This window comes from Stegostoma tigrinum, chromosome 29, assembly GCF_030684315.1.
Source record: "Stegostoma tigrinum isolate sSteTig4 chromosome 29, sSteTig4.hap1, whole genome shotgun sequence".
NCBI classification, from domain to species: domain Eukaryota; kingdom Metazoa; phylum Chordata; class Chondrichthyes; order Orectolobiformes; family Stegostomatidae; genus Stegostoma; species Stegostoma tigrinum.
The window spans coordinates 29,612,492-29,624,710 of NC_081382.1; the positions used below are offsets into that span (position 1 = coordinate 29,612,492).

Sequence of the window (12,219 nt, forward strand, 5' to 3'; positions counted from 1 at the left end):
TACGTGAAGTCTGGCATCAGCTGATCATCACTGACATTGCATTCAAGCCATGACCAAAGCAGCTATTAATCCCTGATATTACAAGGTGCAGAGCTGGATGAACACAGCGGGCCAAGCAGTATCAGAGGAGCAGGAAGGCTGACGTTTCAGGCCGAGACCCTTCTTCAGAAATGAATTCCTTATGCTTTTGACAGGATCTGTAACTGCGGTGGGTAGTGGTGGTGGGGCTGTTTCACCGGATGCAAAACAATATCTCTTGAGATGAAAATGAAGGAAGAAATTGGAGGATGATCTAACGGGGAAAGGCAATGTGCTAAATCTGTCCGAATGGAAAGAGAGAGAAACCACGACAGAATCTAAGTGTCCCTCCTCAACATTCAATGTATCATACCCCACTATCGATATCGTGGGTTTTATCTTTGACCAGAAAATGAATTGGACCGGTCATATTGATACCATGGCTGCAAGAGCAAGTTCAGAAACTAGAATCCTGCGACCTGTAACTCATCACCTGACTCCCCAAAGCCGGTCCAAGGTGCAAGTTAGGAGTCTGATGGAATACTCCCCACTCGCCTGGATGGGTGCAGCCCAATAACACTCAACACGCGTGACACATCAACGAAATGCACTGCAGAAATTCACCAAAAATCCTCAGACCAGCACCTTCCAAACCCATGACCACTTCTGTCTAGAAGGACGAGGATTAACAAACACATGTGAACACCACCCCCTGCATGTTCTTGTCTTGCTGGTCTTTTCTCAACTTTCTTTTGGTGCATTTGTAACAGAACATCGAACATAGAACAATACAGCATAGAACAGGTCCTTCGGCCCTCGATTGTTGCACCTACCTGTGAACTAATCTAATCCCCTCCCCTTATACTATCCCATCATTATCCATATGCTTATCCAAGGACTGTTAGGATACAAGTCAGGCTACATTTTAATTACCTAACTCATAGACTGGGTTTGCAGTCAGCAACAAAGGCAATGTTGTTGAGCTAGCAATCTCTATGGTTTGAATTTCCCCTCTGCCCATAACAGTTTAAATTGGCACGCGATCTCCCAGACAGTTAGAAACAGTGATTTCATCAATCAGTGTGAGCAACCAACCCATGTTTGAAGGATTCTGTCAAATAGCAAATCATATAGTTAAAGACACTGAAACTCTGCGACAGAAATGATCGAGTTCATTAGAAGTTAAAAGTGAACAAGTATTTTTTGAAATGCGGACTATTTTATCATACTGGTGAGATTTGGCATTTCACAAACGTAAGTTTACTTTTCACAAACAGGGTCAGTGAAGGTGTTTAGTATTAAGTTGGTATGTTAGTGATACTTGATTCTTGATGTTGAAATTTTTATGAAGGGATTTTAGTGAGTTTCGCAGCCAGAAAGTGGAAGTTACTTTTTAATTAGTAATGCAAGTCCATGGTAGGCTGGTGTTGGGGGAGGCACCAACTGAAGAAGTGTGCACCCTTTGACAACTTCTGGAGTGTGTATTATTATGTGCACATGCAGTTTCCTGAAGTGGCTGTCAGTTTCAGTGGGCTAGTGACCCTGAATCCTCACGATTTCATTGTCAAAGCTGGCTGATGTGAGCAAAGTATATGCTCCTTATTAGGCAAGTGATTCAATCGATTTCCAACATTCTTTAGGAACATACACTTGGAGAACAGACAGTTCTAAGTGTTACTCGGTGACAGCGATCTGATCTGCTCACCTATGGAGGAGAGGCTTTTTGCAATTGAGCCTTCAAAACAGTTTGAACTTAATGAAGAGCAGTTCTGGGGTTCCAGTTATTTGCCTAAGGAGACCGAGAGACAGAAGCAAAACCCTATGTTCAGCAGTGCTACTGATAACTGTGCTGCAAAAGGCAGCTGAACTACACAAGGAGGGTGTGGGGGAAGTCTTGAAGCAGATGAAAAGCTCTGTGTAGTGTAAGTCCTGGGAACCATAAACAGCACAGAAAAGGCAGTGTGCCACTAACTGTTCAGTCTAACTGAATGGCAGAGTCGAAAAGCCCACATTTGCTGGATACAACTGAGCACTCAGATTAAAACTTAGGGTCAGTTTTAGCTTAATGAAGCTGGTTGTCAGTGAAGAGCTGTAGTTATGCTTACGAATGAGTGCTGAAGGCTGTTGGAGTCCAGAGGAACATAGTCAAAGGAAAAGAGACTGATCAAACCAGTAAAGGGCACTGTTGTCAAAGCAATCCCTGACAGAAAGTTTCAAGGCCAGATCAGCAAAAATGAAGAAATATTATTCCATGTGAAATTTGGTAAGATTTGATGACCCACTAAGTTAATAATGTCTGCAGGAATTGCTGAGAAGTCTGCAGGTTCTGTCTTGATGACATTTGCTATTTGATGTGCATTATTTGATGTTACCCAAATTTAACATGTTAATTCTAGGTATTAGAAATAAATTGTACGTGTACTGTAGATTGTATTACTGTTCTAATGTTTGTTTGTAAAGTTTATTGTTATTTCTTTAAAACCATGGAATATATTACCGTTTTAGTGAGCTCCATCCTGAAACTCTCACCTTGGTCCACTGGGGGGCGGGGGGCGGGGGGGGGGGGGGGGGGGTGGGGAGGAAAAGTTACTGGTCCCTAAGCAGTTTGCAGCATATTTTGTGGTCTGTTCCAGAGTTGTGGCCAATAACAGGCGATCTGTGTGGATCACTTGAATGGACACCTCAGTAGGTTAATATGAATATTTTCCAACATTCACTATTTGTCCAAAAAATCCTCAAAAGTCATATCGAGCTAATGGATATGTCGATAGTTGTGTAGGCACAACAACTATGGTGCGTGACTGGGGATAGCAGCAAAACAGTTTATGCTATTAAATTAGTATCATTCTGCACACCAATTTGATAGTTTCCTGGGATTTTACATGTCTGGAACACATGGTTTACTCGATTTAGACGTCTGTAAGTAGAGCTGAATGTATAAGTCAACAATCAGAGCAGGCGTCGGCAGAGGGGAAGTTAGGAAATAAATGCTTCTGTATGTTTTGTTTAGCTATCGTCAGCCTGGTAACAGCTCTTGATGGTTTGCAAGTTGCTTTATTTTAAGTAGCTTTCCAACTGAGAACGTGTTCATCTATTTACAGAGTTTCATAAATCTGGAAATCTTTTATCTGTAATTTTCATTTATCTAAATCAAATCTTTTCTCAATGTTGCACAAACTATGAACAAATGATTAACGAAGAGCAAAGAAAACTTCTTGAAAGCGAATTGGCAAAATCGATTTATCTTTAATCACCAAGACATCGGTCAGCAGGGTATCTGGATCATGGCCACTAGACTCAATTGATCAGTTGGTGTGTCTTTCGTTTGCAGTTTCTGAACCTCCTGACCATTTTATCTCTTTAATGAGTCATTTTCTTAAGATTTCTGAATTGTTCATAACCTGTACTTTACTATTTTTTGAACAGTTCAAATCATCACCAAGTAAGAAGGTGTCTATAGCAGGATGGATGGTCGTTCTACCTGATGACCCAGAGCACCCAGACATATTTCAGTTAAGCGATCCTGATAAAGGTGAGCCGCAGAATGAGAAAGATGGTCTATTCTCTCAAATTTCCTTTGTGCGGAGCTGTCCTTGAGTAACTCGGCCTCAATGCTACAGTGGCAGATGTAGTCTCCAAACTGTTTGTATAATCAGACATTTCAATGTATTTTCTTATGACATTTTAGCTGAGTTCGGTTTACAGAGATTGTGAGCTTTAAGACAAATTTGTCTCACTGTACTCATGACCAGTCCATAAGCAGATAGTGATTTAATTTTAAGAAACGTGGGTGACAATTCCCCCCCCGCCCTCCCTGAATTCTCATCTTTATAAGTACCGCAATGACACGATTGTAACATTAGACTAGGGTTTATTTCACACACCAGTAGGCACCAGGGATTATTTTGCAACACTGACATATTTACAAACATATATGAAAAGACAAAGTCATAAAAAGGAGAAAGATTATTCGATGAGCAACAACTTAAGTGCGAAATAACTAAGAGATATCAGTTTAACAATATCCTTCCTTTTAAGATGGAATCCAGAGGTAGGGTCAGCAGACTGAAATTGCTCCGTGGAGATGGTTAATTGTCTCGTCAGTAGCTGAGGACTTGTAGATAGTTTCTCCTATTGAAAGTTTCCTTGAAAGTCTCTGAAGATGTTTAGCTGGAATGCAACTTCCGCTTCACTCTTTTGATGAAATGGAAGTTTTATTTACAGAATGCACAAATACCAGTGGTTGGCCATTTGGTTTATAGACCAGAGGCTTCTCTTTGTACACCGGAGACTGGGCTACCAATATTGTCAGTAGCTGTTGCATGAAACAGCATTAACCCTTAAACTGATTGCTATTTCAAAATTGTAAGGGGAAGAAAGCACAGGTGGGTTGAGTATTGGGGGAGTCATGACAATCAAATTTTGGAAGTAAAAATGTGGACCATTAAATCAACAATGGAAAAAAAAGATCGGATACGTCTGAAGATTCACTGGAATTAATGAATATTGAAATTGAAGTGTTCCCTCAATAGATAATGAATCAATTCAGTTTAGATCAATACACTGCTGTTACCAAGATTGCATTGCAAAAGGACATTCTTTCAATCAGTTCAACAGCATTTATGAAAGGTGAGTGACTTGCTTCACTTGTTGAGTCACAGGGAATTAGTATCAAATGGTCTTCATTTTTGAAGATTCAAATTTGTTGACTGCATGTGAAACACTTTTAGGTCATTTTATCATCTTGAAAGCTCTGTATATTTGCAAGTTGTTGTCGCCAATGTGAATACACATTTGCCTTTCCATTACAGGTAATGTTTACAAGTTCCAGACCAGCTCGAGGTTTCATGCAATATTGTGGCACAAGCACTTGGATGATGCATGCAAAAGCAATCGGCCTCAGGTAAGATGTATGACCATCCAAAGTGAGTATTGTATTCACTGGTGATGGCAAAAAAAAATGAAACCACCTTTTTAAATTGTAGAAATGAGGAAAAGCTCTTGCACAAAGCTTGTTAAATCTGTATTATTAAACACAGCTTGTCATCCCAGGCTGCTGTGCCCAGGACTTTACGCCTTAAGGAGAAGTCAGCATCGTTCCCTTGCTCACGGCTCAGATTAAAATGATAGGTCGGTCCCCTCTGATTTTATCAGAGCTTGACCTGCATTTACGAAGAGGTTTCACTGGCATGGGCAGTAAAGGTAGTGGTGCAGATGGAGGGCAAAAATGACTGAAGTGAATTCCTCATGTTTCTACAAAGTAGGTGGAGTTAAAACCAAGGCATTTGTTCCCATTTTGATTGTTAATCTTTGTTTTGCCGATTTTGCTCATTGACTCCCGCAGTAGGTAGTATTCCTTCTCATTGAAATAATGACTAAATACCTGAAAAATTAAATGGAAGATCGACTTGGTGCCCAATTTTGTTAGTTTGCAATTTTTCTTTCCTTCACAGAGACTGAGAAGGAGGTTGTGGGGGAAAGCACAGAGAGTTCATAGTTTTAGGACTGCAAAAACTTGGTACCAAACCAATTCGTCCCAGTTTCAGATTTGGATTTTGAGAATGTACCTAGTTAAAAATTTTTTAAAAATCAACTAGGCAAAGATGTTTTGGAATGTATCAGTTCCACTCATCAACTATTAATAATCCTAGCCATGTCAAAAATCTCTAAAATGAAGAAAGATTGACATTGGAGAAATAATGCGGCTGTTTGAGTCTCCAATTAAGTTGGAGAACAGTATATGTAACTGTTATTACTTCACTTGCCAGAAACAATAAATTAAATCATTTCCTTTGATTTGAGAATGCAAGTGTTGTTTCCGCCTAATTTATATGGGGTCAAATTTGTGACAAATTCACAACATTTAAACCATGGTAGGCAACAGGAAGCTGGAAGAACACAGCAGGCCAGGCAGCATCTGAAGGAAAGCAGCAATCAATGTTTCGGGTGTTGCCCTTCTTCAGGACTGGAGCTGAGGAAGGTCACATTGGCTGTAGTAGTGGGTTTGTTACATGCTGTGGTCAAAGAGATGGAGGGCTGAAGAGGTTACAGCAGTGTAGCTGTGAGAAAAGGACTCAGAGTTCATGTCTGAGGGAGGCAGAGAACTTCTTCAAAGCAAACGTCCTGTGAAAAGACTTTGCAGTGGTAAAAATTGGCCAGAGACCAAAAAAAACTGCATATGCTGGAATCAAGAGGCTGGAAGAACACAGCAAACCAGGCAGCATCTGATGGAAAGGAGCAGTCAATGTTTTGAGTGTTACCCTCCTTTACTCCTTCTGTTATTACCATCCTTCAGTTGACAAGATGAGCAAGTCCAGTAGCATCAAAGTTACATTACTCGCTATGGCTGAAATAGCAGCTCCCATGACAGACATGGTCAGTGCACCCATTTTGAGATTGCCACCGTTTTCCGTCAGGCAGCAGATGCCTGGTGACTCATTAATATAATACAATCTTCCATGGATCCAGGTTTCTCCAGGGGATGGTGCAATCATGTAACTGGCATGTTGTTGGGAAGACAGTGAAATCTGGGGAGAGAGCGCACAATACTGTAGAACAAGATGGCTGAGTGTCCTTGCAAGGATAATAAGCACTTAGGAAGGCAAGTGGAGTGTTAGCCTTCATAGTGAGAGGAATGGAATACAGAAGTAAGTAGGTCTTGCTACAAGTGTATAGGGCATTGGTAAACCCACACTCAGTCCTATGCACAGCTTTGCACACTACCTTTAAGGAAGGGCATTCTTGCATTTGTCAGTTTATCCTGAAATTCTCTACAGTACACCTTCTGGTCCAACACGTAGAGTCTCAGAGAACGAACAAGATGTAGTTTGTTATATCTCTGCACTATTTACAAGTTATAAATAAAAAAGTCTCCTATGAAATCCTACTTCAATCTCCATTTCTCATGACATCATCACAGGGGCTGTATTCCTTGCACTCAATCAAGTGTTAACCTGTTCAGATCTTTCCAGACCCATTGGCAACATTTACAAGAATGAGAGCTTATCTCATTGAAACAGAAAACATACTGAGGTGGCTTCAGAGTGAATGCTGACAGGATATTCCTCCCTGTGGGGATATCTAGAATTAAGGAATATAGTTTCCTTCTTTAAGAGAAGGAAGTCTCCCAATTATAAAGAGGAAGTGCTTTGCTCAGGTCACCTCTCCTCCAGCTAACTGTAGTGATTGGATCATTTTTTTTCAAGGCTGAATTGAGAGATTTTGATGGACAAGGGAAGTGAAGGTTATGGGGGACAAACAGAAAAGCGGAGTTAATGACGGAGCTCATCAAGGGGGCGAAATGGCTTACATGTGCTTTTGATTCTCATGTTCTTGTATGGCTTTTGACTTTTGTGTTTCCTTCTCATCTACTTTCAGATACCAACCAATCTGATGTCATTTGAGTGAACATTTGAATCCAGTACATGTGATGTGATGTGATCAAAGTGCCAACCCAAGCAATGGGAAATAAAACTATCGAATGGATTTTAAAAAAAAGTGAAGGAAAAAAACAACTCTTACGAGGAGAAATTTGTGCATCAATTGTCAGCGTTGAAAACTGAAGCACTTTTCCTAAAATGATTTTGGTATGTCTTGAAAGAGGAAGTTAACGACTGTTCCTAATTTATGGTATCAGCCGCAGACATTAGACACAGTTTTAGCACTGGCGAAACTACAAACTGACTATACCACAAATAGTTGTCGACCACGGAACTGTGCGTAATAACTGCTGCCTATATTTTTTTTAAATGTTTGTTTTTATTCTTAAGCTGCTTTATTGTAATGGAACAATTTTTAGCCCATGTTGGGTATTATCTTTCTTATGCACAAAATGTACTACTGACAGTGTTAACAGGCTGCGTTGTGTGGCATTTAGAATAGTAAATCAGTGAACAGTTTTTTTTGTAATGGAAGTGCACTGAATTGTTTGGCACAGTGGTTGCCTCAAAGTTATCTGTGGCGGTGATAGTAATCTCATTGTTCCAGCGACCTTCATCTAGTGGAGTTTGAATCTATCGTGACATTTGAGCAAACCTCATTGTTCATGCCCATCCCAAACCAATTTATTTTTACCTTTTTCTCCCCTCTCTAAAATAAAACTGTCCCAACTGAATATTTTCATTAACACTGCCACCCACCTTATCCCATGCCAGGCAGTATTTTCAATTTGAGGATGTTTATGCTGGTCTAAGGTCTTTAGCAGTAGAACTCTCTACCTGGCCACTACGCAATTCGTTGAAGCAGTGCAGAGGGCAAAGGTGAATTCTGTACATACAGCACAGCCAGGTAAAGAAACCATTATGCACCAATCAATAATGACTGCTTTACTGTGCCAGATGTGCGCTTTACACCATCACATTATGCCAGTTATAATATGGTTTACAAATCAAATTAAATGTGTTTGGATAATGTTCATTTATTTTGCTATGCTACTTGATTCTAGCAATTCTTTGTAAAAGTCTTCAGTTTTCTAAACTATTTAAGTGACTTTTGCATAACTGTTGCAATAAGTATATAATGTATGACAACCCTCTTTTGTCGTGTATTATTTAAAGAGTTGCATATAGTAGTTAATGTACAGCAGAAGCAAGGTTCAGCAAAGACTATGAATTTGAGTCCCAACATTTATCTAAGCCTTCAAGATGTGTTAAAATATTTGCTGGCACCGTGTCTTTGTGTCTCATGGTTTCCACATAAAATGTATTCTGTTTTGGCAACACTGGGATAATTTATTTTTAAACTATCTGCCTGACAATCAAAAGTAGCTCAGTTGGTTCAAATTTAACCCTCTGTTCTGACAGGCAGGCACCAGGACTTCTGTTGATAGTAATTCAGGCTAATTTGCAACATCTCTAGTGAATTTTTTTGTTTTAATAAGTTCGTTGTTCAGATTTTCTGTGCCAAAGTCAGCATGTATTTTCATAGAAAGAAAACTAATTAAGGTTCATAATTTAGCACTGTACGGTATTAAAATATGCAGTCAGTCATTTTGCTGTTCCACAATAAGGGAAGATGTTCGTTGGGGCACTAAACCATAGCTCAATCAGAATTTGTACTTTGAAGGAACTAAACTAGGACTAGGCATTTCCTTACAGGTGAAAATGCTGGAATGCAAGTTATCCTTAATCTAGTATTAGGGCTTCTGGAGTAAGTAAGGGGAATATCACAGTGCTTTATTTGTAGCTGGAGTTTCAAGGTTATGTCAAACCAAAACCACATTAACAGAGGCTACGTTGCGTAAACCACAATATTGCATGTAATCTTACTTACTTATACTGGTGATGTACTTGGTATCTGTGTACTAGCTTTCACTGATGCAGTAGTAAATGAATTGTCCACATTTCCTGCTCTGTTGAAACTGGAATGCAGCTAGTGGCTGAATTTGAATTTCTGTGGATCAACAACTTCCAAAAGCACAAATAATTAATAGTAAACAATTTCCAAAACAAAAACTACTGCCTAGCACCAAATATATCCATCCTGCAGATGTCATAGCCACATTTTACTTTATACCTTCAAGTATGAAATCTGCATTTGAGGTCAGTGTAGCTTGATCCATTTAATTCCCAGCCTCTGTATTAAAGTTTGAATTTGCACCTTGTGACTTATTAGAGTAATAACTTTTCTTGTTCTCTATACCTCATAGCCCCCTCCAACACACAATTTGTTCTGTGATATCATAAATATGTCTCAATTCCAGTTTGCGTAAATCTGCAATCAGTATTATTTTGTTTCATGTCTGAGTTTGAAATTTTCATTTCCTCATTCCAATAACATGCATCAAGTGTATACTAGTGATATACCCAGCAATGGCGTAGGGAAAAAATGTCAAATGAAGTCAGCCCAACATTAACGGTACCCACACAATTCCAAGGCCAGTCCACTTTAACAGCACTGTCACAAGAATTACATGTGGCAGCTTATTTATAGGGAAGATGTCCAAGTCTAATTCAAAGGCTGGTAGTGTGCCTGGCATTCATTACTTAATATTGAAATGTACAGAAGTGCACAAGATACGGCTGGTTGGGAAAATTATGACTACAGAAATAAAACACAAACCATGCTTAAAGACAACATGCCCAGTCTCCCAATTCCCCATCTTTATACTCATGCAGATTGTACTGCAATGTATGGGTACAACACCTGAAGCCCTTCAGCATAAAAACTAAAGCCTAACATGGATAGGACAGCAAGTCACTCAGTGGTTAGTAATTCTGCCTCATGGTGCCAGGAACACAGGTTCAATCCCACCCTCAGGTGACTGCTAGTGTGGAGTTTGCATTTCTGCTGGGTGCATGAGTTTCCTTGGACTGCGCAAACATGTGTGGGTTAGATAAATTGGCCATTGTGATCCAGGGTGTGTATGTTAGTTGTGGGAAATAGAGGGTAAGGGGGAAAATCGGTCTTGGTGGGATGGAGGGTCAGGGTGGATTTGTTGAGCCAAATGGTCTGTTTCCATGCTGTAGGGCACAATCTGAAGGAACAGCCCCATGATAATAAAAAGTGTGAAGCTGGATGAACACAGCAGGCCAAGCAGCATCTCAGGAGCACAAGAGCTGACGTTTCGGGCCTAGACCCTTCATCAGAGAGGGGGATGGGGTGGGGTTCTGGAATAAATAGGGAAAAAGAGGGGGAGGTGGACCGAAGATGGAGAGAAAAGAAGATAGGTGGAGAGGAGAGTATAGGTGGGGAGGTAGGGAGGGGATAAGTCAGTCCAGGGAAGACAGACAGGTCAAGGAGGTGGGATGAGGTTAGTAGATAGGAAATGGAGGTGCGGCTTGGGGTGGGAGGAAGAACAGGTTAGGGAGGCAGAGACAGGCTGGGCTGGTTTTGGGATGCAGTGGTGGGGGGGGGGGGGGGGGGGGGGGAGTGCTGGGCTGGTTGTGTGATGCAGTGGGGGGGAGGGGAAGAACTGAGCTGGTTTTGGGATGCAGTGGGAGAAGGGGAGATTTTGAAGCTGGTAAAGTCCACATTGATACCATTGGGCTGCAGGGTTCCCAAGCGGAACTTCAGTTGCTGTTCCTGCAACCTTCGGATGGCGTCATTGTGGCACTGCAGGAGGCCCAGGATGGACATGTCGTCTGACGAATGGGAGGGGGAGTTGAAATGGTTCGTGACTGGGAGGTGCAGTTGTTTATTGCGAACCGAGCGGAGGTGTTCTGCAAAGCGGTCCCCAAGCCTCCGCTTGGTTTCCCCAAGGTAGAGGACGCCACGCAGTCACGAACCATTTCAACTCCCCCTCCCATTCTTTAGATGACATGTCCATCATGGGCCTCCTGCAGTGCCACAATGATGCCACCCGCAGGTTGCAGGAACAGCAACTCATATTCTGCTTGGGAACCCTGCAGCCCAATGGTATCAATGTGGACTTCACCAGCTTCAAAATCTCCCCTTCCCCCACTGCATCCCTGAACCAGCTCAGTTCGTCCCCTCCCCCCACTGCATCCCACAACCAGCCCAGCCTGGCTCTGCTTCCCTAACCTGTTCTTCCTCTCACCCATCCCTTCCTCCCACCCCAAGCCGCACCTCCATTTCCTACCTACTAACCTCATCCCACCTCCCTGACCTGTCAGTTTTCCCTGGGCTGACCTATCCCCTCCCTACCTCCTCACCTATACTCTTTTCTCTCCATCTTCGGTCCGTCTCCCCCTCTCTCCCTATTTATTACGGAATCTTCACCCCATCCCCCTCTCTGATGAAAGGTCTTGGCCCGAAACGTCAGCTTTTGTGCTCCAGAGATGCTGCTTGGCCTGCTGTATTCATCCAGCTTCACACTTTATTATCTTGGATTCTCCAGCATCTGCAGTTCCCATTATCTCTGATACAGCCCCATGATGGCTGTTTTAGTTAACTGAGAACCTCATTTTTATTTTTAAAATGACAGCTTCTGTTGCACGATTCAACTACCATACAGAAATTTATTTTCTCATTTCACCAAGCTGCATTATTTTAAGCACTTGTATTAAATGTCTGTGCAGTAGATTGCTACTGGCTGCCTTCATGACACTTCTGTCAGCAAGCAGCCAGAGAATGTGTGGTGAGTTCACCAAGTGCACTATAACTATACAAATATGAATCCACATTGACCTCGATTCATGATTATAATCATCAAATGTAACACAAGTATTGATAAAAATGCACATAATTAACTAAATCGGTTTGCTTGAACGCAATGGGTTCAATCGCTAAAGTGCTAATAAA

The 12,219-nt window shown here is 41.4% G+C and overlaps 1 protein-coding gene across 9 annotated transcripts in view; it reads left to right on the plus strand.

The window, feature by feature from the left end:
* The window catches only part of LOC125465342 (ras-specific guanine nucleotide-releasing factor RalGPS1-like), a 713,999-nt gene extending 703,444 nt beyond the window's left edge, over positions 1-10,555 (plus strand). For all 9 annotated transcript variants that reach the window (XM_059638202.1, XM_048558694.2, XM_048558692.2 and 6 more), the window contains 3 exons: positions 3,445-3,550; positions 4,830-4,921; positions 7,396-10,555. In XM_059638202.1, the coding sequence (XP_059494185.1) occupies positions 3,445-3,550; positions 4,830-4,921; positions 7,396-7,425 (228 nt within the window). In that variant the 3' untranslated portion in view covers positions 7,426-10,555. The remainder of the gene's footprint in view (positions 1-3,444; positions 3,551-4,829; positions 4,922-7,395) is intronic.
* The last annotated feature ends 1,664 nt before the right edge of the window (positions 10,556-12,219 follow it).